The 24,451-nt window shown below is 48.6% G+C and overlaps 4 protein-coding genes across 7 annotated transcripts; 2 read left to right on the forward strand and 2 right to left on the reverse strand.

The window, feature by feature from the left end:
* Nucleotides 1-466: 466 nt before the first annotated feature.
* On the forward strand, nt 467-6,685 carry Ankzf1 (ankyrin repeat and zinc finger peptidyl tRNA hydrolase 1). Of its 3 annotated transcripts, XM_051190500.1 has the most exons (13): nt 470-705; nt 2,209-2,315; nt 2,540-2,642; nt 2,758-2,951; nt 3,316-3,428; nt 3,519-3,666; nt 3,894-4,122; nt 4,263-4,418; nt 4,980-5,463; nt 5,567-5,678; nt 5,781-5,948; nt 6,072-6,157; nt 6,358-6,685. In XM_051190500.1, exons 1-13 carry the CDS (start codon nt 558-560, stop codon nt 6,479-6,481), a joined length of 2,172 nt encoding a protein of 723 aa, XP_051046457.1. In that variant the 5' UTR covers nt 470-557; the 3' UTR covers nt 6,482-6,685. The 3 variants fall into 3 exon arrangements, with proteins under 3 accessions (XP_051046456.1, XP_051046457.1, XP_051046458.1); XM_051190499.1 differs by having other exon boundaries at nt 467-705; nt 5,567-5,948; XM_051190501.1 differs by lacking the exon at nt 470-705 and having other exon boundaries at nt 2,153-2,315; nt 2,540-2,652; nt 5,567-5,948.
* On the reverse strand, nt 6,642-15,943 carry Glb1l (galactosidase beta 1 like). Its single transcript, XM_051190505.1, has 17 exons — nt 15,794-15,943; nt 14,557-14,705; nt 14,227-14,393; nt 13,850-14,000; nt 13,480-13,540; nt 10,344-10,438; nt 10,084-10,258; nt 9,946-10,004; nt 9,719-9,840; nt 9,579-9,619; nt 9,281-9,399; nt 8,932-9,006; nt 8,735-8,824; nt 8,497-8,610; nt 7,635-7,766; nt 7,216-7,431; nt 6,642-7,059 (listed from the first exon to the last, which is right to left on the reverse strand). Exons 2-17 carry the CDS (start codon nt 14,677-14,679, stop codon nt 6,796-6,798), a joined length of 2,004 nt encoding a protein of 667 aa, XP_051046462.1. The 5' UTR covers nt 14,680-14,705; nt 15,794-15,943; the 3' UTR covers nt 6,642-6,795.
* A 151-nt stretch (nt 15,944-16,094) lies between these two features.
* On the forward strand, nt 16,095-19,301 carry Stk16 (serine/threonine kinase 16). Of its 2 annotated transcripts, XM_051190503.1 has the most exons (8): nt 16,095-16,270; nt 16,444-16,618; nt 17,142-17,361; nt 17,660-17,793; nt 17,943-18,063; nt 18,191-18,286; nt 18,648-18,769; nt 18,886-19,301. In XM_051190503.1, exons 2-8 carry the CDS (start codon nt 16,533-16,535, stop codon nt 19,022-19,024), a joined length of 918 nt encoding a protein of 305 aa, XP_051046460.1. In that variant the 5' UTR covers nt 16,095-16,270; nt 16,444-16,532; the 3' UTR covers nt 19,025-19,301. The 2 variants fall into 2 exon arrangements, with proteins under 2 accessions (XP_051046460.1, XP_051046461.1); XM_051190504.1 differs by lacking the exon at nt 18,191-18,286.
* Nucleotides 19,302-20,638: 1,337 nt separating this feature from the next.
* On the reverse strand, nt 20,639-24,451 carry LOC127226461 (tubulin alpha-4A chain). The gene is made up of 4 exons (XM_051190502.1): nt 24,298-24,451; nt 22,283-22,505; nt 21,895-22,043; nt 20,639-21,680 (listed from the first exon to the last, which is right to left on the reverse strand). Exons 1-4 carry the CDS (start codon nt 24,298-24,300, stop codon nt 20,709-20,711), a joined length of 1,347 nt encoding a protein of 448 aa, XP_051046459.1. The 5' UTR covers nt 24,301-24,451; the 3' UTR covers nt 20,639-20,708.

Consider the following 24,451-nt stretch of genomic DNA (forward strand, 5'->3'; position numbering starts at 1 on the left):
ACAAAGTGGGTGGAGACATGGTGGCCAATTCTTGGCCCAGGGGGCAGGACGAAAGGTTGGAGGCGGGTCTTGTAGAGCAGTGGACCAATAGTGTGCTCCACGTGATGCGGGGCTGGGCTACGAGCACCTCTGTGTGTCCCCTGCGCTGCTCCGTAGCGGCCAGATTGTGTGACAGTGTTGCAGAAATCCAGCTTTCGAATCGTAGACGTGCGTGCGACTCGGGTCTCGAGTCATTAGAGGCGGCTTCTGAGGGCGGGGACGAGGGACGAGGTTCAGTCAGCATGGGCGCACGTCGATCGGTTGGGTAGCCTCGGACTGGTAAGTGCTGGGCTCGCCTGGAGTCTGGGTGCTGTTCATTTCACTTCTGTAAGACCCTCACGTACTCACCGCTGAACTGATTCGTGCAGCGGGTGAGGGCCGGGGGAGGGGGAACTTGTGCGTGGGGATGTGGCCAAGCCGCGCCGGCTGGAGACTCGGCAGTAGAATCTTGTCCTGGGGGCTGTTTCTCCCCTCCGTTTCTGCTCCAGGAGCTGCTTCTGAGTTGTTCTGCGTCAGCCATGTCGCCGGCTCCAGGGACAGCCCTGGCCTCTGCCTCGGTCTCCCTGTTGGACCTTACTGCGGAAGCTTCACTCGTTCAGGGTCTGAGCCTGGTGAGCCAAGCTGCCGCGGAGACTCTGCCCGGGGCGTCGCGTACTCCCTGTCCAGGTATCCGGGATGCTTTGGGGCGGACCTATGATGAACGTCACAGGGTTCCTTGGAGTCTGTTAACACGGAAGACTTTCACATCATGATTTCCCAGCTTAGGAATCCACACTGATTCTGTTGGACATCTCCCCCCCCCCCAATATATTTCAACCTTGCGTGGTTTATGATGCTGGTCCATGAATTGTTCACAAATAAGTCTAGTTTTTGTTTATATCTCGTCACGTTACTAGGTCTATTTCAAATTGAAATGGACTCTTGTCAGATCTAGTCCCTTGTGTTAAATACAGACTTATTTACTGATTTTATAGTTAGTCTTTGGCTGTGTTTTCTTGCACTTGCCTTAGGTCGTCTGCTAAAACTGGAATTGTAAGATGGAAATTGGCATCTAGGAACTTGTTTTATATAGTTAAAAGTAATTTTAATCTGGGAGTTGGCACACACCTGTAGTCCCAGCACTTAGGAAACTGAGGCAGTAAGAAGTGGATGTTCAAGAACAACCTAGACTATACAGTGAGTTCTTATCCAGAAAAAAACAAAAACAGAAAATGAAATGTTGTAAGTGGTAGCTCAGTAGTAGACCTGGGATCTGTCCCCAGTACTGCCGAAGTATTATTTTAGGACTTACTGGGAAAGGAGCTGAATAAGACACCTTGAAGTAAGGTTTTGTTTAGGTATCAAGATGTGCAAGATTCTTCCTGCACTTGTTTTCCTGGGGATGTGCTTGTTCATCCTCGGACAGGCCGCTGTGTGCATCCACAAGTTCACTATTGGGAGCAAGAGGGTATAAGGGGCTGCTTGTTATCTGGATCAATGTAGTTGTTTGTTTGCTTGTTGTTTGTTTGTTTGGTTTGGATTTGATACAGGGTCTTAATACATAGCCTTGGGTGGCCTGGGGCTCACTAGACAGAACTCATTGAGATCTGTCTGCCACTGCCTCCTGAGTGTACCACCATGTCTAGCATCAGTTAAGTTTGATGTAGAGAGACAGACGTACTTCTAGAGTTAATCTTTACTGTGTATCTGAGGATGTGGGAAACATTTTCCTGACTGGTGAAAAATGGTCCAGTTTTGACACTTCACCCTAGACACTTCTCCGGGTGTCAGGTAGCATTAAACAGATAGGGAAAAGGAGGGGTGCAACACGGTGGTACAGAACATGCTTAGGGCATGGGAGGTCTTAACACCCCAGCACTGAAAGAAAATGATTTAACCTCCTACCATTTGTTTTCCACAAGATACCCCTAAACGATCCATTTGGATCCTTGAAATGTAATGTTTATATTAGTTTTATATGTATCTTTTCAAAACTATATGTATTGTACAAAATAGTTACTGTATCATTTATTTCATGATGGCCAGATTGTAAATTCTTGGAGGGCAAGGCCATGCCATCTTCTTTATTATCCTTTTAATAGGTATTTGATATAGTTCTAGGTACTGTAGGTTCACTGCAGGTTGGATATAATCCCTTTCTACTTTCAATTACCCTTTCCTTCTGTTCAGGAGAAAATACAAGTTCAGGAAGAAAAGTATTGCCATGTTCTCTGGATATTTCAGAGAAATTATTTTGCTCAGCCTGTGACCAGATCTTCCAGAACCACCAGGAACAGGTAAAGGAACAGGGTATAGCGCTAGCTGTTAGCAGCAGAAGTATCCTGGTGGGTGGGATGAAGTAGACTCTGGTTTACCTTAAGTTAATAAAGATCCATACTTTGTCTAATGCACTTTGTGCTAGCTGGTTAAACTTCCTACAGTTCTGAGACTAGCCTTGCTTACTGTACAAGGCCAAGGTAGAAGTATTCCCAGTCTCTGTCTCCTGTTCCCTTCACACCAGAGAGAACATTACAAGCTCGATTGGCATCGCTTTAACCTAAAACAACGTCTCAAGAACAAACCTCTCCTGTCTGCTTCAGACTTTGAAAAGCAAAGCTCCGCAGGTGATGCTTGGTATGGGAGAGCCTGTACAGGAGCAGGTATGGGTGGAAAAGGCACCACGAGGTTTGAAGAAAGGACAAAGGTGGTTAAATTTGTATGTCCCATATTTGTCTTCAGGAGATCTTTCCAGCATCTCAGGATCAGACGACTCAGACTCCTCTAGCGAAGAGGACTTGCCAACACTGGATGAGGGGAGGGCTGAGTTTGAGAAACCTAACCGACCCCGGGGATTCTACCCACACCGTGTCCTTTTCAAAAATGCCCAGGGCCAGTTCCTTTATGCCTATCGCTGTGTCCTAGGCCCTCGCCAGGCAAGTAACAGTACAGGTCGTGTGTGATCGATCTCAGCTTTCATATTCTTAGCCTAGGTTTTCATTAGCCAGTGTGTGTCTTATTTCCTCCCTTCCTTTTGGGTTATGCTGTCTTACCTGACAGCAAACCCTTGAACTGAAACTGGCCAGAATTGTGAAAGGGTCAAATGTAAGGGGATTAAGTCTAAATTGTGATTCTACCATTCCCATCTTCTACTGCTATCTCTCCAAGTCTCAAATATCCTTTTTTGCGAAATGGAAATGAGGCTAAGGTAATAAATGAGATAATGCAAATGTAACACATGGATAGTTTGTTCTCAATGCATGCATCACGTGGAATGTTTTTGTTGCATCTGTCATATAGGTTCCCCCAGAAAAGGAAGAATTGCTAATACAGAACCTGCAAAGTGGAGGTCCCAGATACTCCGTGGTGCTCATGGCTGCTGCTGGTCATTTTGCTGGTGCCATTTTTCAAGGGTGAGAGGGTGCTGCATGGGGCTTAAGGATGGACCCTATTAACCTGGGTACACCAGCTCATCTCCAGTACTGAGTATGTACCATCTACAGAAGACAAGTGGTGACGCACAAAACCTTTCACCGTTATACCGTGCGGGCCAAGAGGGGCACAGCCCAGGGGCTTCAGGATGCCCAGAGTAGGGCATCACGTTCAGCTGGAGCCAACTTGAGGCGTTACAATGAAGCCATGCTGTATAAGGTGAGTTGGGCCTCACAGATCTCTGTGATAGCCCTCTGATCTCTCAGTCTTTATAGTTTTCTGCGTAGATCATAGAATAATGATCTCCAGGAATATTCTCTTATTCTTTCTGTCTCTCTAGCTTATACTCCCTGCATATGATCAGAGGGCCATTGTTTTGTTTGGAGGTTTTTTGTTTTTTTTCTTTACAGCAGATGAAACATGCTAAGTGGAGTTATTCTCTTTAGGATGTTCGAGACTTACTGGCAGGGCCAACCTGGGCTAAAGCACTAGGGGAAACAGAAACAATACTGCTACGTGCCCCACGCTCTGGCCGGTCCGTGTTCTTTGGAGGTCAGGGGGCACCCTTGCAAAGGGATGATTCCCGACTTTGGGATATCCCCCTCACCACCCGAAGACCCACTTTTGGAGAGCTTCAGCGTGTGCTCCATAAGCTGATGACCTTGCAGGTGTATGGTGAGCTATTCCAGGCCTTGGGACCTCATACACAGACCTGTATATACCATGGGGTTTTCTAGCCTGTGGACACAGCCCAACTGACCTGCACTGGCTTCTTCACACTTAAGTTTGAGGAAGATTTTTTTGTTTCATGGCAGATGAAGACCCTCGAGAAATGGTCAGATTTCATTCACTTGAGAAACATTGGAAGCCAGTGACAGAGGAGAGGAGAAAGGCTACTGATAAAGAAAAGGCAAAAGTCCCCAGTGATGAAAATAAGGCACTTGGGCAGGATGAAGAATCACTCAAACAAGGTTTGAGCAACATTTGGCAATTGTCAAATATTTCTGCATGTCTGCCTTGGAAATGCAGTGGTCAGTACTCATAACTGACCCATCTACCAGTAGATAGGTGAGCCCTTAAGTCATATCCACATCCATCTGCTCATCCCTACCAGCATCTGTTTATAAAATAAGGTATGTTGTTTTGAGACAGACTTATGTTAGCCCAGGCTGGTCTACAACTCACTGTGTAGCCCACACTGGTCTTGAAATCATGGCTCAGCTCCCAAATGCTGGGATTACACTTATGAGCCATCATACCAAATTGCTTCCTTATTGAGGCAAGGTCTTTGTTATGTAGCCCAGGCTGATCTTGAACTCACTGTGCCAGGACTAAAGGCATGCACCACCACAATGGTGCTTTCTTCTACTTTGTACTGTCCTAATGCTGTTCACTGGGAGAGTTCAGGGACAGAATAAAAACACTTCATTTCAGGATGATCTTTTTATAAATGTAAACCCATCTGAGGACACCCACATCCTTCCACCCTCTCCCTATCCCTTAGATAGAGCTAACATCATGTTTTTTTCTAGGTTCAGAGTCTCAGGAAGAAGATGGCTCCCAAGCAGAGTTGGAGCTAGTAGAGATGACACTGGGGACCCTGGATCTTCGTGAATTTGAGGTATTGCCCAAGCGGAGGAGGAAGAAAAAGAAGAAGGAAAAAAGTCAAGACCAGCAGTGTGGGACACATGTGACATTTCTTCAGCAATCTCAAGAAGATGAGCCATTCTTAAAGCCAGACGAAGTGGTTACAACCCCATTGGACAGTTTGGTTGATGAGGCCAAAGCCCCTGGTCAGCCAGAGCTCTGGGATATGCTTCTATCTGCTTGCCGAGCTGGGGACGTTGAGGTGCTAAAGCTCCAGCTAGCTACTGGGCCCGAAGACCCTGGAGTTATGTCCCTACTCAATGCCCCTTTGGGCTCTGGTGGGTTTACTCTCCTGCATGCAGCAGCCGCAGCTGGAAGAGGCTTAGTAGTTCGTCTGCTGCTGGAGGCAGGTGCTGACCCCACTGTGCAGTAAGTATCTCCATCCTGAGCCAGTGTAGAATTAGAGAGCATCTCCTTTTGGCACTTGAAAAGCAGGAGGCAAGTTGACTCGGTTTTGGGTTTTTGTCCTTAGGGACTCTAGGGCTCGGCCACCTTATACCGTAGCAGCTGACAAATCAACACGAAATGAATTCCGAAGGTTCATGGAGAAGAATCTTGATGCCTATGATTACAACAAGGCTCGGGTGAGCTGGAAAAGGAGCTACAGAGTGGGAGGGCATCAGAGATCCTCACTATGTCCTTCCTACTTCCTTGTAGTTTTACAGTATCTTTGGGAAATCCTCCAGGTGCCAGGGCCACTGACTCAAGAAATGGAGGCCCGGCAGGCTACAAGGAAAAAGGAGCAGAAGGCAGCTCGACGGCAACGTGAGCAGCAGCAGCAGAAGCAGAGGGAGCAGGAAAAGCAGGAACAAGAAGAACAGCGGCGATTTGCTGCCCTCAGTGACCGAGAGAAGGTAAGGCCATAGGTTCTTGTACTGCAAGGCTTCCTTAAGAGCCTGCCTCCCTTTCCAGATTGAGCAGTCATTTCCTGGATGTGCTGTTCACCTCTACGAACCTTCTTTTATTCTGCTTCTCAGAGAGCTCTGGCTGCAGAGCGCCGACTTGCTGCCCAGCTGGGAGCCCCTAGCCCTCCGGTTCCTGACTCTTCAGTTGTCAATGCTGGGTATGGGGGCCAGGGGATGGGTGAAAGGGTGGGCTCTTGTGTCGTAGGAGTCACTTGAGGTACTGGGAATGATGCCTTCATGGTGTTCAGAAGGATCGCGAAGGGGATTCGAGAGTCCCTGGGACCTTTAAGGCTGGGCAAAGCTTAGATGGGGAAGCTGGTGGGGTACCTGTCCGGTCATTTGTCTTCCCTTTATTCAGGCGCTGTTGGAGTTGTGGAGTGTCCCTCCAAGGCCTCGTTCCCTTTCACTACCTCCACTTCTCTTTCTGCTCCACGCGTTGCCTTAGAGACCATCGCAGTCAGGCAGGGAGGCCTTCTTCCTGATTTCTTATAGCCACCTGGGGCCAACGCTGGGCCCTGAGAGGATACATACAGACCTAGAGTTTTTCTCCCTCCTCGTGAAGCTCAAGATTATGTGGAAGATGGGTGAGGGACACTCAGGAACAAGGGCAAAGGTGTCCACACAGGTGTATGGAGCCAGCACTGTCTTTGGAATTTTAATCACAATAAAGTTTGGCAAGAAAACTGTATCTGTACTTACATTCAGAGGGATTGTAGCCTTTGATTCATTTTATGGTCACTGTGGCCAGCACCAAAGGGTCCTGCCCTGTGTCCCAGATTCAAGGGTTGTCTTTCTTTCAGTGCCCACTTAACTCCATTGGTTCATATGAACTTAGTGTTTCTGAGAGAAAATAGTTATATCCCCTATGCAAAGTACTATTGAGGATGGGCTTATCCAAAAATTCGATTATGGGCTCAAGAGGCACACTTTCTAGCTCCAGCAATGTGATTTTGTTGGTCGATCTACCAAACAGCAGAAGTCTTGGCACGTATAGGGTCTGTTGCGGACCCCGCTTTGTCCAATACCGGCCCAAGTTAAACCCATTGATCCATATTTGGCCCTGGGAGAAGGGATAGAGTGTAAAAACAAAGGGTTAGCTCTTCACAGGGTAGAATTATCCCCTTTCAGGTTTTTAATCAGATTAGTAATTTCTGTTCCCAGCTTGTTTGTCTTGTAATGTGCCCCCCCACACTTCAACTACCACCATTAGCAATACCTTGGTCCATCCAGGTAGATACAGAAATGTGTCCCCAAGTTTGCCTAACACCGAAAATGTTGTGGAATAGAAGGCAGGGCCAGAGGAAGCTTGAGGCTGAGCTCTTTTTATCAGCTGCAGGGGGAACCACCACCTTACAAGCTTATCAATTTTGAGAGGGAACATCATCCACTCGGTGAGGATTGTCTGCCCCAGAAGTGGTGGCTCTAACAGGCCCTGTGGGGAAGGCAATGAAAGGTTATTCACTGAGTCCACACAAGCCCTCACTATCCCCAGTCAAGCTCCAGAATGTAACTGGCCATGTCCATATCCTCAAGCACTATCCTTCCACCTAATCCTAAGGGCTGAGTTTTCCATTAGGCCCTGTTCTCAAGAGAGAGGTGGTCAGTACTGGGGAAGAACAGGCAAAACCAGCTTACCTTGAAGTCGCTGTGGTTAGACCCGAAACTGAGCCTCCCCATATTCTCTAGCAATATATCCAGCTGGGCCCCTACTTTCCCAGTCAAATATAGTTCGTGTTTCAAATTACGTTCCAGAACACCCTTGAATACCTGTGGATAGGAGATAGGCTCTATTGTGTAACTTGGTCTGTTTGTGGGGCTCCCAGCAGTGGGACCAGGACCTGTGCCTGACCGCATGAGCTGGCTCATTGGTACTTATTCCCTATGGTGGGATGCTTCTCCTGGCCTTGATGCAAGAGGGAGGCTTGGTTCTGCCTCAACTAGATATGCCACACTTTGTTGATTCCCATGAGAGACCTTACCCTTTCTGAATGGAGATGGAGGAGTGGGGGGGGGGCAAATGGAGGGGGTACACAGGAGGAGTGGAGGGAGGGAAAACTGGTTGGTAAAATTTTTTAAAAAAGGTTGGGGGGAGGGATAGGCTCTACTAAAGCAAAGGCCCAGCATTCAGTTCTTGGCAACTGCACACTTTATTTGGAGGAGAATGTAATCATCTTGTCGTTATCTACCATTCTTCTGGTACTATACATTCATACAAGGTTTCTATGTGGTCCAGGCAGCCACAACTCGCTACATAGCCCATGCTGTGACTTCCCTGCTGCAGCCTACTGAGTGCTGGAGTGCAGGTATGTCCCAACACATCCCTGGTTTATAAACTATTCTTAGTCATAGTCTCCCTCATCCAGCTTATAACCAGAACCTCTATCCATGTGGGCAAACAGGTGGGAAAGGGTTAGAGATGGAGAAAGTGTAAAGCTATAGGGTTTAGGGGGGAAGGGAAGAAATTGAGGTCATAAGTTGGTTGGGAATTAGGTCTTACCCCATCCACCATCACATAGGCACGGTCATGAATTCCATTATTTGGCACCCAGAATGGTGTTGGTTCTACAATAGTGTAAGTCAGATAGGTCCGGTACAGCATAAAGCCATGGTCCTAGATACAGAAGAATGGGTACCTTAAGATGAATTGGTGATAAGGATGGTTTCTGTGAGGAGATTAGTAGCTAGAGGAATTTTTGGTTGTAGCTGCTGAAGGAGTCTGCAAGTTTATGCCTTACCTGCTTGACAGCCTCAAAAGTCAAAGGCAAAACTGAACGGATGGGGCCATGGGGGCAGAGAAAGTCTAGGAAAGACAGCAAATTCCCATCCTGTGAGGACAAAGGGCAATCAAACTGCTAAGTGTCTGAATTGAGGGATGCTCAGGGTGAGTCAGAAAACAATGGTATAAGATCAGGGAAGAGGAGGAGAAACTTACCAGGTTCATAGTCAGAGGTCCAAGCTTCATCTTGGGGCTGGGGGGAGGTAAAGGTCCCAAGGGAATTTCCTGGAACTGAGCCCAAATTCTCTCAATAGTCATAGGAAAACCAAAATAATCCAAGGCCCTAAAAGAAGGTTCTTGACCTGGAACCCAGGGATGGGTTGCAGGGAGCCATGAAGACTCTATAATTTTTCACATGTGTATAGTTCCCCAGAAGATCCTATATGAGTGGTAAATGCTTCAAGGAATGCTCAGGGGGCTCTGTTACCCAGACAAACACCACCAGTTTGTAGAGCTCCTTAACAATAGGGGCACTCTCCCTTCTCCCCAATTAATAAAAGGGCACCTTGCTGATGACATTTCGAAGTGCAAAAAGCTTAGGTGTGGGATCCCCTGCTTCAGATATGGGTGCATCATAGTCATAGCTGGTAGTAATTGGAAGGAAGTGTCCCTTCTCGTCAGCACCTGGATTAAAGTAACTTAATTAATTCAACATCTTCTTAGGTGAAAAGCACTAAGCAAAGAGCTTTGTGCAGAAAATCTCTCAGAGGGGAAAGTGGTAGTTATACACAATTTCTAGACATCCTATCTGTCCAGCCCAAGATTTTAATTCCTTGTGCTTCTACCACAGGGACAGTACTCACCATTCCAGTATCCAAAGTTAGTACCTCCATGAAACATATACCTGAAGGGGGGTGGGTGGGAGAAAGGGCAAAATCTGACCTATGAAATCTTATCTTTAAACCCCAATATCTCCCAGGAATATAACTGTGTCCCCAGTTACATGTTCACACTGGCTCCCAGCTTGAGCATTTTTTCTAGTCCTTGGGCTATAGATACACTGGACCTCGTAGAGTGATTCTGGCCCCAGTAGTCCAGCCAGCCTGTATAGTACTCAGAGTTCACCTAGGCGGGAGAAGTGAAAGGAGCCGTAGTGAGATGGGAACAAAGCTGGACCCATTCCAGTCACATTCATTACTTTCCTGATTCCCCTTCCTGATGGCCCCTCACCAATGGCCCATGGGGTTCATAATTGCGAAGCAGGGAGAAGATTTTGGTCATGTTATCAGCTGCAAAAAGAAACAAGGGTAAAAACAAGCGTCGCAGAGGGGGTGCCCAGACTCCACTCCCAACCCTTGTTTAGGAGACCTGGGCCAAAATCTATAGTGGTATAGAGTCCCTGGAGGGAACCACATTTGAGTCCCTGGGGCCCATCTGTGGTGAAGAGCAGGATCCTGTCTCCTAATAATGCGCGGAAGAGGCCAGCCAAGTGTCTCATGTACTTGAAGTCACAGGCTTTGTAGCTACCATATTCATTCTCCACCTGCCAGGGAAAAGGAAAGAGAGGGGCCCAGCTGTGAGGACACCTTGTCCCTACTTCTCTTGCCCAGCCCACTTCCCATTCATACCTGAATGCTAATGATGTTGCCCCCATTGTGGTAGAGAAATGGATATATCTTGGGCAGCAAGACCTTGAACCAGGAGTCCACAGCAGCCAGGAAGGCTAAAGGAGGGAGCAGTGTGCTCTGCTCATTAGGGGCCACTACCTTCACAGCCCCCTTCCCAGCATCCGTGGTAGTCTCCTCTGTGCTATACTCTAGGTTGTAGCTTCCCTTTCCCTGGCTCACGATTACATCTAGAGAGCAGTGATCCTTTTAGAATTTAATTATTTTTATTTATTTTTAATATTATGAATGGTTTTGCCTGCATGTTGTATCTCTGTACCATGACTGCACAGGAGGCCAGAACCTCTGGAACTGGAGTTACAGACAGTTATGAGCCACCACATAGCTGCTGGAAATCAAGCCTGGCTTTTCTAGAAGAGAAGTCAGTGCTCTGATGTACTGAGCCACCTCTCCAGTCTCAGGGGCAGTGACTCTTAGAGGAAACTCTAGTACAGGAAACTATAGTGTTTCCTAAGACTCCATGCAAAAAAAAAAAAAAAAAAAAAAAAAAGGCTAAACACTTATTATACAATCAACTTACACTTAAGAATGCTGTGAAATTTCACAGAAAAGTAGTGTTTGGCTTGTATGAACTCTTATCTAACGAGCGGCCCATGTGATTTCATGCCCTAAATTCTCAACTATTTATTACCCCCCCAATGCATTCATGCATGTTATTTCCTCTTCTTGACATTTTTTCTCCCATCTCCCTTTCTCTAGTTGATATTAATTTATGCCTCAATTATTTATGCTCACATTTTAAAATTACATTTACTTATTTGTATGTATCTGTGTATGTATATGCTGTTATGATATGACAGCCTAGGGGTGGTTTGGACCAGAAGATAGCAGTATGGGTAACAAGAAGCAGTTGAATTCAATGTTGTTGAGAGTAAAAAGTGTGTGTTTGTGTTTGTGTGTGTGTATTTGTGTGTGTGTGTGTGTGAGTAAATGTATGTGTTGTTCTGGCACATGAGTGAAAGTCAACCTTCAGGAGTCAGTTTTCTCTTTCCATCATCTGGGTCCCAAATATCAAACTCTGGCTATCAGGCTTGGTGACAGGCATCCAGGCATCACTATATAAATCAGACTGGCCTTGAAGTCACAAAGATCTGCCTGCCTCTGTCATCTGGGACTAAAGGTGTGTACCATCATCGCCTGGCTTAAAAGAAGTTCTTAATAACATTTAGTGTGTATGTGTGTGAGTGTGTGTGTGTGTGTGCACTCAAGCCATGGACAACTTGGTTCCCTCCCTTCCTTCACCACATGAATCCAAGGGATTCACACTCAGGCTGGCAGGGTTGGAAGCAAGTACCTTTACCTGTTGGCCCATCTCATAAGCATTATTTTTTCATTCTTTTTTGTTGGGAAAAAAGTCTCATAAGGTAGCCTTGACTGGCCTAGAATTTCCTATGTGGACCAGGCTGACCCTGAACTCACATAGATCTGCTCTGCCACCCAAGTGCTGGGATTAAAGACATTTGTTACGCTTAGCCCATTTTTTTTTTAAAAATCTTAACTCATTTAATTATTTTTCTTTTTTGTATATGGTGCTATATCTGTACATATACCTGCATGCCAGAAGAGGGCATCAGGACCCATTATAGATGGCTGTGAGCCACCATGTGGTTGCTAGGAATTGAACTAGGGACCTTTGGAAGAGCTGCCATTGTTCTAAACTACGGAACCATCTCTCCAGCCCCTAATTATTGTTCTTTTTATGTTTTACATAAAGGAGGTCCATCCAAGCATATGTGAAACCTTATTATTCATTCAACAAATATTAATGGGTCCTGTTCTAGATATATGGAAAGGAAAACAGAAAAAAGTCTTTGCCTTACGGATTCTCTTTTTAGGAGTGGGGGCAGACGAACACATGACAGAAACTACAAGGCAGGAGAGGAGGCATACGATAGTTCAGTATGGGATGCTTAAAATTTAGAAGGTGGCAGGAAATGTCACGGAGGTGATTTCTGCAGAGATGCTGAGGGAAAACCACACTCAAGGCCTTACCTGAGGCTGATAAGTGTGAAGAATATCAGCAGGAGGGTAGTGTGACTGGGACAAGTGAACAAGGCAGGAGGACAGATACCAGGGAGACAAGCCTAGGGCCTGTTTCAGGGAGTATGTGGTTGGTTCATATTCTGAATGAGAGGAAAGCTTACTAGGGAGGTTTAAGTGGAAATATGATATGACTTGACATGTACATTTAAACTATTTTTATAGAAGTTCATTGGCTGTTATATTAAGAATAGAGTATACAGGAGGGAAGACAAATCAGGAAGAGCAATAGGATGAAAGAAATTAAGATGCCAGCAAGGGGAGGTTTGGGCCAGTAGGTGGCAGTGGAAGTGACCGGAAATAGTGAAATTCAGGGTTGCTCAGAGTCATACAAGATTTTCTGATGGACTAAACATAGGGTGACAGGAAAGAGTGTGAATGTGGAGGGCTGTGAAGGGTTAGACTACAGTGTTTAGAGAGCTCAGGTGGAAGATGGAGTGCCATTAGCTGAGATGGGAAGATTCTAGGAACAAGTAGCTGGTTTGAGAAGCCATATCAGAAGCTTAGTTTCAGTTATATCGCTGCACTTTTTGTCTATAGAGGAGAGCAACATAGGATTTTAGAATGTGTAGAGGTCCTAGGAGAGAGGTGCATATTTGGGAGTCATTAGATACTTCACGGGTCAATTCAATCACACAATGGAAGACATTACCTAAAGAACATAATTAGAAAAGAGATATATCCAAGGACTGCATCCTTAGAGGAAAGGGAAATGAAACAGACTGAGACTGTAGGGGATGGATGACCTTGAACTCCTGACCCTCCTGTCTCTACTTTGTAAGCAATGGGATTATAGGTGTGCATCACATGCCTGCTATGCATCACACATTTTTATGCCTTTCATTTGGCACAGGGTTAGGTCTCTCAGTTCCCAGTTTCTAGCATTCTGCTAGACATGAAGGAAAGAACTGACCTCAATCACCCTTGCCTGCCAGGGAATCAATCGGCCAGGGTTCCCCTCACACATTATTCATAACAATAACCTCCAAGTGAGGGATGGTCTCTTGTTCAGGTTCTCAAATCTTTTGTCTCAACTCACCTGGATCTGAGGTTCTCAGGTGAATATTAGGTTTTCGAAGCAACCAAGATGGGAGACCGCCCTTGAGAAAAACATAAACGAAACACATAAGCACGCAGGGTTTTTGTTTTGTTTTACAAGGTTTCCCTCTGTAGCCCAGACTAGCCTCAAATTCAAACAACAGTCTTCCTGTCGGCCTCCTAAATGCTAGGGTTACAGGATAAGCTATCTCTTGAGCTAGAGATGGCTTTGTTTTGGGGGGTGCAGTGGGGGAGGTAAGAAAGAAGGAAGTTGAGTATAGTGCTGGAAATGGCCCCTACAGTAAAAGCAGAAAGAGTTTGAAACCCCACAAGAACTTCGCCTTTGGTTATGCCTTCTCCAACTAACTCACCATTTCCCACTCTGCACAGATGTAAGGTCCTGGTCTCAGTATGACCAACAGGTTCGCTCTAGCTGCCTCATTCAAAAAGGCAATGAGGTCCCGGCTGCCGTTAAAGTTATAGACCCCAGGCTCTGGCTCATGGTAGTTCCAGGGCACATAACTGAGAAAGGAAGATGTTAACAGGACCCAGAGGTAACTAGGGGACTCAGGACTTGAGAGAGAGAGAGAAGCAGCTAGAAGGAGGTTCTGGGCGGCCCTTTCCCACCCTTGCCTGAGGAGTCCTGGAGCTCAAACCCTTTTCAAACCCATTCCGTTTTCCTGGGAACCCCATTCTAGAAAGGAAGAGTAAATGTTGTTTCCGCTAAGCTCCAGAGAGCACTTCTTACAACTGTACAGCATTGAGGCCGCTCAAGTGCATCTTGAGAAGCCGGTCGGCCCAAAGTACCCTCGGTACGCGAAAGTAGTGCAGGCTGCCAGAAACATAGCGGAACGGAATCCCGTTCAGGAGGAATCTGTCATGTTCTCGATCCACTACGAAGGAGCGAGCTTCTGCCTGCAAGGGAGAAAGCCTGTCTCAGCAGAGGTCTGGAGCGAGGGTCAGTGTCTACCAAGTGCTTAAAGAGAGTGAACTGGCCCTGTCGGTGGTTGACCATCTCTCCTCTACCGATTCTGCCCTTCCCCCACACCCAGACAGGAGTTCGACCCACTCAGTTTACCTGGGTCAGGAGCAGCCATAGCAGCATCACAAGCCTCAGCCGCAGGGAAGGCCGATCAAGCAACATCTTCGAAGCCACAGCACTTACAGGGTTCTTCTGCTCTGTGAGGGCTGTCCCACCCATCACGTGTCAGATTCCTGGGAGGGAACCTCAGCAAGCAGAGGGGCGGAGACCACCTCAACTTTTCAGGCAGTTAACCCGGACTTTGCCTTTTGCCTGCAGCCACCCACATGTACTAGTTTGTAAAATCCTCTACATCTTGCTTTTCATAGTGCTGTTCACTAACTGGGCTTCATCAGCATCACCTGGGAGCTTGTGAGATATGCAGAGTCCCAGGTCCTACCCAAGACCATAGATAGAATCAGAATCTTTATTTTAATAAGGTGCCTAGCTCTTCTACATTGAACTCTCTGAGGACTAGTAGGTATCTCGAATCTTCATGACTAGCAAAGGCTCTGGCACATACCAGGTTAAATCTATCAGTGGCAACAGAACTAAATGGCTAACACGTGCAGAAATAGTGAAAAATGTAGAAAATCTTCATGGTAATCATGACTGTGGAAAAAGGAAACTGGGTCTATTTGGCCACACTCTCTTTTGAAGATGCAACCCTTTCCAACATAACTGCCCATATAGGCAAGAGTTGTGTAACCCCTGCATAATGCAAAGGCTTGGAAATCCAATTTTCCATTTCTCCCGCCTTCACAGCTGTAGATGTGAGAATCAGGGTAAAAAAACAACCGTTTCTGTTTATTGACACACATTGAAGGCTATGTGTCAGATAATGTATGAAAGCTATTTCACTTAATCTTGAAAAAAAAACGTGAATTAATTACCACTCTAATCTTACAGACGAGGAAAATGAATTAAGTGGCTGTCTAAAGTCACAGTTCAATAGAGCTGGGATTGCAACTGGTCAGTTTGTACTCACAATTCACAACACTTTGCCCTGGGTACTACTGTTTTACAGCTGGGAAGATCTGAGAGGCTAAGTCACTTCCTGGAGGTCACACAGTTAGGAGACTATTAGGATTAGATTTAGAAGGGCACTGTTTCAAAGGCACACTGCGACTCTAGCTAAGGCAATGGAACACAGGCTAGAGGCTTCAGAGTGTTATGGGATCAGACGTCCAGGCATGTAAGCGCCAGGACCCACCCCTCCCTGGGCCCTCCTCCAAGCTAGACTGTAGTAGGCCACTTTCTGACTCCAGCGCGAGGGAGGTAGGAGGCCTCCTACCTCCGACATTGGGGGACGGAGGCCCTAGGGGCCTCAGGCAGAACCCGACTTTGCTCCCCTTTGGTACAAGTCCCTGAGTCTTGACGCTTCCTGAAGACCAACTGGGAACCCTCAGCGAGATAAAGAAACCATCCCAGCCCCCATATCTAGCGGGGGGGCCCCCCAGCCTCTCACTTCCGGGTCCTAATCATAGCCTCTTGCTGCCTCTTGTTTCTAGGATACGGCGGGCCGTTACTCCGGCGCGGAATGATGATGTCACCGTGGCTTCCGGTCCCTGGCCCTTTTGCTCAGGCCCGAGCCAGGTCAGTGAAGACTCTGTACTGGCAGACCCTGGGCTCGGTCCCGGGCGGGCGGCGGAGGGTGGAATCAGCCAGAGGTGGGCTCGAGTCCCACACCTCCTGCGCAGCCGCCCCATGCCCGACGGGCGTGAGAGCCGGACCTGGCCGAAGGTGTGCCGGGGTTGAAGGAAGCGGCTTGGTAAGACGCAGCGTGGCTTGACGCTTTGAAGCGCCAGAACTCAGCCTTCTTAGCGCTGGAGTCGCCGGGGCCTGTTTTCTTTAGACGTGAATCTCGGTTCCCGGAGCTGGACCTGAGCTCTCCGTATTGGTACCCCAGTGGCTCTCAGGACTGACCTGCTGTTTTCATTCCAGCATGCTCCGCTGGGCCCCCAGCCCATTGCCTGGAAGAGCCCACTCTCCCTAGAAGAAAGACCATCCTTGAAGAGGATGACTGAGACATTATGGGCCACGCACTTTGTGTCTGCTCCCGGGGAACTGTCATCATTGACAATAAGCGTTACCTCTTCATCCAGAAACTGGGGGAGGGGTGAGTGTTTGGAAGTCACTTAGCTAGTCCCATGCCATTTAGGGACAATGGTCAGCATGTGATAGAGACGCAAGAGTATTAGCCCTACATTCTACCTCACCTAACTTAGCTGAATGGGTCAAGAAAGTGGAATCTGTACCCTGACCTCCTGGATCCACCTTATGTGACCTTAAATAAACTGGTTTCTTTATCTGCTTAATAGAGATGCCTCACTGAGGGGCTTGTGAGAATTGAGATAGTATTTTTAAAACATGTCACCCAGTGACTGGGTTATAAACACCCAATAGATGTTGGTTGCTACTTGATATTAATTTGCTATCTTGTACTTAGATCATAGAATCTCAGTGATTTCTGTGTCCCTGCTCTTGAGGAGCTCAAGCCCTAAATCTTGAAGCTCTATGAGAGCCACGTCTTGGGAGGGTTTCTACTCCATGTGAGAGGCACCCCTCCCTAAGGGAATTCCTCTGGGTCCAAGCCATGTGGGAGATGACAATGGCCCTTCACTGACCCCTTTGGCCCACAGTGGGTTCAGCTATGTGGACCTAGTGGAGGGGTTACATGATGGACACTTCTACGCCCTGAAGCGAATCCTGTGTCATGAGCAGCAGGACCAGGAAGAGGCCCAGAGAGAGGCGGACATGCATCGCCTCTTCCATCATCCCAACATCCTTCGTCTCATGGCTTACTGTTTGAAAGAACGAGGGGCTAAGCATGAAGCCTGGCTGCTGCTACCCTTCTTCAAGGTCAGAAAGGCTGCTGGTTACAGAGGGGATTGTAACAGATTTCGTGGCCCTGCCTAGGGCTCTGTGGATAGTCAAACAAATATACTAGTAACACATACCCTGGTTTGGGCTATTTTAAATTTGGGGGCTCATAGGACCATAGGGTCCCATATAAATTCAACAGACATCCCACAGAGCCCCAGGTGATCAGTAACAGTGTATGTGTTAAAAGTTTGACAGACTTTGACACAGAATAGAAATGAGTCTTAGGTAGTAGAGACTTCAAAAACATCTCAACACAGGAAAATTTGTGTTGTAGAGAGGTACACTATGGAATGAGATAGAAAGACTGAAGGACCAAGGCAACTTCCTGACTGAAGATCAAATTCTTCCATTGTTGCTGGGTATCTGCAGAGGCCTTGAGGCCATTCATGCCAAAGGTTATGCGCACAGGTCAGTGGAGAGCCCTATGCACTTACTGGCACCTGGGGGAAGAGCTGTGCCAAGAGAATTAGGATATCTCTACACTTTCCCCATGGTGCTCCCTGGGATCCCAGCTTCCCTGTCCAGGATGCCCTTGGGTCATTTTTACTTCCCTCCAGGGACCTGAAGCCCACCAATATTTTGCTTGGTGATGAGGGGCAGCCAGTTTTAATGGACTTGGGTTCCATGAATCAAGCATGTATCCAGGTGGAGGGCTCACGCCAGGCCCTAGCTCTGCAGGTAAGAGAGTTTCCAGCTTTCTTTGGCCATTTCCTTCCCCATTCCCAATTCATTCTGATGCATGCACCGTTTTGGTCACATGATATGGCTTGTGCTCAGCTTTTGAGCTCTGGGGACACTGTTCCAGGACTGGGCGGCCCAACGTTGCACCATCTCCTACCGGGCACCTGAGCTTTTTTCTGTGCAGAGCCAATGTGTCATCGATGAGCGGACTGATGTCTGGGTGAGGAGCATGTGGGTGGGAACTTGGGTGGAGAAGGGTGTGGCTCTGTACTTACTATGGAGTAGAGGGAGAGGGGACCTTTGGTTTCTATTGCATGGAACCCCAGAACCACAGTATGTCTCCATAGTTCTCCACTTCCTTCCTGGGAACCATCAGTGATACTGTTCTCAGGAAGTGGTGTCATCTCTGTGGCTGAACTGGGTCAACTGCTGGAGGCAACAGCTAAGCAGGGGCTGGAGGCCTCCTGTTAACACTGTTCTCTGGGTGAGGTTGGCATATTTTTAGCTTAAGTGGTCTTTTGCCATAGCAATAAATGGGATACCATTTTTCCCCTTCCAGAAGCTAACCAAATTACGCTCAGTCCCTAGGCTGTGTGCTTTATGCCATGATGTTTGGGGAAGGCCCTTATGATATGGTGTTCCAGAAGGGTGACAGTGTGGCCCTTGCTGTGCAGAATGAACTCAGCATCCCACAAAGCCCCAGGTGAGCAGCAAGAGGGACATCAAGCACTGTAGACTCTTGCCTAGAGCCAGCCAAATTGGAATCTTAGCAACCTTATTCTAGCTGTCCTCCAGTCCTCTGCCCTCCACCTCCCACAGGCATTCTTCAGCATTGCGACAGCTTTTGGCCTCTATGATGACCGTGGACCCCCAGCAGCGCCCTCACATTCCTGTCCTCCTCAGTCAGTTGGAGGCATTGCAGCCACCTGCTCCTGGCCAGCACACCACCCAAATCTGACCAGAATCAAGGGGCATGTTGGGAAGATGACCTTGAAGTTTCCATCCCTCATTGGAACACCTTCCATTCTACCCAGGATGGCTCTTACAGCTAGGGGCAAAGATGGCTGTGTGTTCTGCTCTTATCCCAGTGCCTGGGCAGGGAGCCTAGGGTGAGTTGGGGGAAAGCGAAACAGAAAATAGGGCTCAAAGCTGGACTGCTGGGCACACATCATGTTCTGCCTCCAAATCTGGGAGCAGGAGAATACATAAACAGGAGAATAAAGTGAAAATAGACCGTGTGTATTTTAGGTGAGTGTGTGTGGGGAGAAAGAGAAGGAATTGTGTGGTTGCCATTTCCAAGGGAATAGCCTGGGAAGAGGAACTGGGTGATGGCAGAGGCAGATAGACTTCTTGAGATTTGACTGCTTGGCAGCAGCCACGTCTTTAGCTTCCCTTAGTCAAAACCAGAGTCTCCAGCTTGGAGCTAGTTTCTGCCTGTGCCGAGACCAGGGTCCCTTGGAAAGCACACTCAACTAGTTCTTTCTGTCATTCATTGTGAAGGTGCGTAGCTTAGAAAAACAGCCCAGCCTGGCAAGTTTGCCAGCTCCATGACCTCTGGGTGGAAGCATACCAGCTCTCCCTCCCTCCCTCAGACGAGGACAAGGGGAGTGGAACTGGCATCCATTTTTTCCAGTCTCTGACTATTCTAGCTCATACACAGTTAATAATTGATGAGGGTGGTGGCCTGTGGCAGTATCCAGCAGGCACTTCCTGCCCCATTTGCTGAGTAAACAGGCACCCTGCCTTAGCTGGGCTTTAAACCAGTTCCTCAGGGAAGGGCACTTCATCCCTGAATCACCAGGGAGGGGCGGCAAGGACAGGGTTGGCTGTCCTGGAGATTTTGAAGCTTCCTCCCCCAAGCCATGGCCACCCCTACATGCTGACGTCAACCTGAGTCCTAGGGTGCTTATTAGTGAAGTATAATTTTTCCCTAGGGTCCAGGCAGGCTTCCACCCCAAGCAGAGGCCAAAAGAACACAAACAGGGGAGCTGTCCTGACTTTTAATAGCACAGCTCAAGCCCCAGTACGCAAGATAGACAGCAAGCTATGCAAAGCCGCCCTGAGGTGTGATGGCACAAACAACCAGGAGATTGCCCTTGTTCCCGCCCATCCCCCCAAGTTTGTGAGGTGGCTTCACGCCCAGGAACTTTGGGCCTGCCCAGCCCCCATTCCTAAACCCTCAGTGTACAAAGCTTGGGCCAAGCCTTGTTTCTAAAGCTGTTGAGTGAAGCAGCAGCAGCAGGAGCAGAAGCAGAAGCAAAAGCAATCAATCATCCAACACAGAAACCACCAGACACTTGGAAAACCAAACCAAACAACCAAAAAAAAAAAAAAAAAAAAAACCCACCAGACATCAATTACTACTAGGAAAAGTGAAGACTTAGATCTTGCAATAGACAAGTTCAGGACTTGGTCCTTATTCTTTCCTATCCTGGCTGTCCTTAGGTTCATTCTTTCTGGGGCTCAATACGGGGACCCACTTTCAGCCATGTAATGATAAAAGGTCAGGAGCCGCAAATAGCAGGAAGTAGCAGCCACAGCAGAAGCCCAAGCAGCCACAAAGGGGACAAGAAACCGTGCAGGGAGACTTTATTTCAAAAGGATTTTGCAATAAACAATGAAAACAGGCTCTAAGTGACTGACTATTCTTCCCCCTCATCCTCATCCTCATAGGAGTCGATGCCTACTTCCTCATAATCCTTTTCCAGGGCAGCCATATCCTCTCGAGCCTCAGAGAATTCACCCTCCTCCATGCCCTCACCCACATACCAGTGTACAAAAGCCCTCTTTGCATACATCAAGTCAAACTTGTGGTCCAGGCGGGCCCAGGCTTCAGCAATGGCGGTTGTGTTGCTCAGCATGCACACTGCACGCTGCACCTTGGCCAGGTCACCCCCAGGCACCACAGTGGGTGGCTGGTAATTGATACCAACCTTGAAGCCTGTGGGGCACCAGTCCACAAACTGGATGCTGCGCTTGGTCTTGATGGCAGCGATAGCAGCATTCACATCCTTGGGCACCACATCCCCACGGTAGAGCAGGCAGCAGGCCATGTACTTGCCATGCCGAGGATCACACTTCACCATCTGGTTGGCAGGCTCAAAGCAGGCATTGGTGATCTCTGCCACTGAGAGCTGCTCATGGTAGGCCTTCTCTGCAGATATGACTGGTGCATAGGTGGCCAGGGGGAAGTGGATTCTAGGGTAGGGTACCAGGTTGGTCTGGAACTCTGTCAGGTCCACATTGAGGGCCCCATCAAAGCGCAAAGAAGCTGTGATGGAGGAGACAATTTGGCTGATGAGGCGGTTAAGGTTGGTATAGGTTGGACGCTCAATATCCAGGTTACGGCGACAGATGTCATAGATAGCCTCATTGTCCACCATGAAGGCACAATCTGAGTGCTCCAAGGTGGTGTGGGTAGTCAGGATGGAGTTATAGGGCTCCACCACAGCTGTGGACACTTGTGGAGCTGGGTAGATGGAAAACTCCAGCTTGGACTTCTTGCCATAGTCAACAGAAAGCCGCTCCATCAGCAGGGAGGTGAAGCCAGAGCCGGTGCCCCCTCCAAAACTGTGGAATACTAGGAAGCCCTGAAGTCCTGTGCACTGATCAGACTGAAAGGCAAGCAAGAAAGAGCAGTATAGGTAGGGGAGGCCTAAGGAATTTTCTTCTAGTATCTCAGAAGTTAGGGCAAAGACTGAATGTCCCCTAAACAGCATCAAATTCTAAAACATACAGCTAGAGATGATCCCAGAAATGGATTTGAAAATGTCCTGAACATTGACTCCAAAGCTCCCTCCCTCCCTCCCTGCCAAGCTATAGTCTCACCAGTTTGCGAATCCGGTCCAGCACTGGGTCGATGATCTCCTTGCCAATGGTGTAGTGGCCACGGGCATAGTTATTGGCTGCATCTTCTTTCCCAGTGATAAGCTGCTCTGGGTGGAAGAGCTGTCGGTATGGGCCATTTCGGATTTCATCTGAAAGACCATATGTCACATTGCTGAGGCAAAAACCACAGGGCTATGCTCAGCAGAGACCCTCCTCCCCACCCTTCGAGTGGCAGATACATAGAAGAACTAGCTCATTCTTCTGCCAGCCTGGGGTCAGCATCCATCTTCATCATCAAATAAAGTCAAGGGGCTTCAAGATCACAAAAACCCAGTTTAGATGCTCTGCATGAGACTTTCCTCAAAAGTGCACCCTCACCCTTGCTCACCGATTACAGTAGGCTCCAGATCCACAAAGACTGCCCGAGGCACATGTTTTCCGGCTCCAGTTTCACAGAAGAAGGTGGTGAAGGAGTCATCCCCTCCACCAATGGTCTTATCACTGGGCATCTGCCCATCAGGCTGAATCCCATGTTCCAGACAGTAGAGCTCCCAACAGGCATTGCCCATCTGGACACCTGCCTGCCCCACATGGACTGAAATGCACTCACGCTGAGGGATACAGAGAAGGTCACAGCATAAGTGCCATATCCACAACTCCCCACTTCATGAGGTCCTCTCCCACCCTGTCACCTATTAGCTAAGATTACACAGTTGGTAAGAGTACATTAAGGTTGGAGCTGACAGATCAGAAGCAGTTGGCAGCCTCCTCAGCACAGGGCTCCCCAGACTGGAGGTGTCCAGCAGGGCAGACCAATCCCTTAGAGAATTTATCAAGTGAGAGCTGTATAATCCTGTTACATCCACAGGACACCCAAAGAGAGGACAGGGAGGGCATGACAGGCAGGGCCACAACAATTATAATTGCATGTGTGTGTGTGTATGAGAGAGAGAGAGAGACAGAGAGACAGAGACAGAAACAGAGACACAGACAGGCTTTCCAGCTGCCTCTAGTCCATGCAGCTTCTAAAATATCTTTTACAGTTTATAGCCAGCACCCTCCTACTTAGTTAATCTTTGCCTTGAAGATAAAATTTCTCACAACCCTCTCCCCTTCTTTCCTGTGGGCAAAGAGGTCTCAACCTTCCGTCTGGTATCAACTGACCATTCTGGCCATCAGGATGCGGATGCAGTAACCCCCACCACCTTTAAATCCCATCTGGCCTTGGGGAATCAATCCCATCTGGCTCCTCTCCCCCACCTCCACCCCCACACTCTGCATGGCTTCACCACCTCCATCTTCCGCCCCTCAGCCCGCACAGAAATAGCAGCAATAATGCGGGTAAGCGCTGAGGGCAGGTGCGGGCGATACAGGTATACTGACCAGAGCACTGGCCTGTCCGCAGGTGCAGGCGATACAGGTACACTGACACACTGGCTCATCCACGTCCCAGGCTCTGGCCAGGCAGTTCATAATTTAACCCTTGCAGCACCCTCCCCACAACCAAGTGGCCGGGAGGGGGGGTGGGGGTGTTTTTGCAATTTCTAAGTACCCAGAAAAGGAAGTGGAACCTGCCAGGAGGCCCTTGAGGAAACCCGCCTTGCCTCACGCACCAGGCAAGGGGACAGCCATCTGTACCTGGGCCCTACGTCTGCTCTCCCACTGGAGTCTTTCCAGTTACTTCCCAGCCGAAAGCCCGGATTGGGTTTCTGCCCCCGCTCCGGGGCTATAAATACAACCCCCTACATACACCTCTTTCCCCTCCCCCGCCAACCTGGCCTCGGCCGGTGCTGTCGATCAGCGCCAGCTGTCTCTGCCCGTCCTCCGAACACCAGCGCTCCCGTAGGAGGGGCCCGCTGGCCTCCCGAGGCCAAGCCCCATTCCCGCCACCCCTCCTGGCTCAGAAGGGGGTGCTGAGTCACGTATGGGGGTGTAAGTGGGAAGAAGGCACACAGAGGAAGACGGGGTGCGGTACTAAGTAACCCCTTCTACCAACCGGCGCCAAGCACGTGTTCGGTCAGTTCCAGGGACTCAGGGGATAGAGATTGAGTGGCGAGGGCAGCCAAGCAGGTCTTCCGCCTCCCGAGGAGAGGACTGGGTGCAGGACCGCGTGACTCCCCTCAGGAGGGTTGGGACACAAGACGCTTGGTACGGCAGGAGGGCACTACAGTAGGGCTCCTCTCTGCTAATGAAGAAACATCCTTCCCTGGTCTCCAGACTCTGAAGGTGGACAACACACTAGGCCAAAGTCACCAGGAGGGGTGGGGGGGGGAGTGCAAAACTCTTGCATCTGCCGGAGACTCGGAAAGCTAAGTGAAGGGTCCCTAGTTTCTCTAGAAGGAGTTCCCCCAAAGGAGCGGGGCATTTACAGAACCAGAGAGATCCCAGGGAGGCCTCACTCACCATGATGAATCTGGGCTGTGCGTCTCACGTTGAGTCGGGGTCACGGGTCTCGGTGAGATCTGCGGAGCTGCAGTGCCGCACCACTCTTATAGACAGGAGGCGGGACCCGCACGCTCAGCCCGCCCACCATGGGGCGGGGCGGTCTAAAGACCAC

Source organism: Phodopus roborovskii, unplaced genomic scaffold, assembly GCF_943737965.1.
Source record: "Phodopus roborovskii unplaced genomic scaffold, PHOROB, whole genome shotgun sequence".
NCBI classification, from domain to species: domain Eukaryota; kingdom Metazoa; phylum Chordata; class Mammalia; order Rodentia; family Cricetidae; genus Phodopus; species Phodopus roborovskii.

Coding starts and splice junctions, on each gene's coding strand:
- Ankzf1 (XM_051190499.1), top strand. CDS start 558: ATGTCGCCGGCTCCAGGGACAGCCCTGGCCTCTGCCTCGGTCTCCCTG. Junction 3,667..3,893: donor ATGAAGCCATGCTGTATAAG/GTGAGTTGGGCC, acceptor TATTCTCTTTAG/GATGTTCGAGACTTACTGGC. Junction 4,123..4,262: donor GATGACCTTGCAGGTGTATG/GTGAGCTATTCC, acceptor GTTTCATGGCAG/ATGAAGACCCTCGAGAAATG.
- Glb1l (XM_051190505.1), bottom strand. CDS start 14,679: ATGGGTGGGACAGCCCTCACAGAGCAGAAGAACCCTGTAAGTGCTGTG. Junction 13,541..13,849: donor TCTGTGCAGAGTGGGAAATG/GTGAGTTAGTTG, acceptor GTTTTTCTCAAG/GGCGGTCTCCCATCTTGGTT. Junction 9,007..9,280: donor TTCGAAATGTCATCAGCAAG/GTGCCCTTTTAT, acceptor ATTTGGGCTCAG/TTCCAGGAAATTCCCTTGGG.
- Stk16 (XM_051190503.1), top strand. CDS start 16,533: ATGGGCCACGCACTTTGTGTCTGCTCCCGGGGAACTGTCATCATTGAC. Junction 16,619..17,141: donor ATCCAGAAACTGGGGGAGGG/GTGAGTGTTTGG, acceptor TTTGGCCCACAG/TGGGTTCAGCTATGTGGACC. Junction 18,287..18,647: donor ATGAGCGGACTGATGTCTGG/GTGAGGAGCATG, acceptor AATTACGCTCAG/TCCCTAGGCTGTGTGCTTTA.
- LOC127226461 (XM_051190502.1), bottom strand. Junction 22,044..22,282: donor TCTGGAGCCTACTGTAATCG/GTGAGCAAGGGT, acceptor ATGGTCTTTCAG/ATGAAATCCGAAATGGCCCA. Junction 21,681..21,894: donor TGGACCGGATTCGCAAACTG/GTGAGACTATAG, acceptor CTTGCCTTTCAG/TCTGATCAGTGCACAGGACT.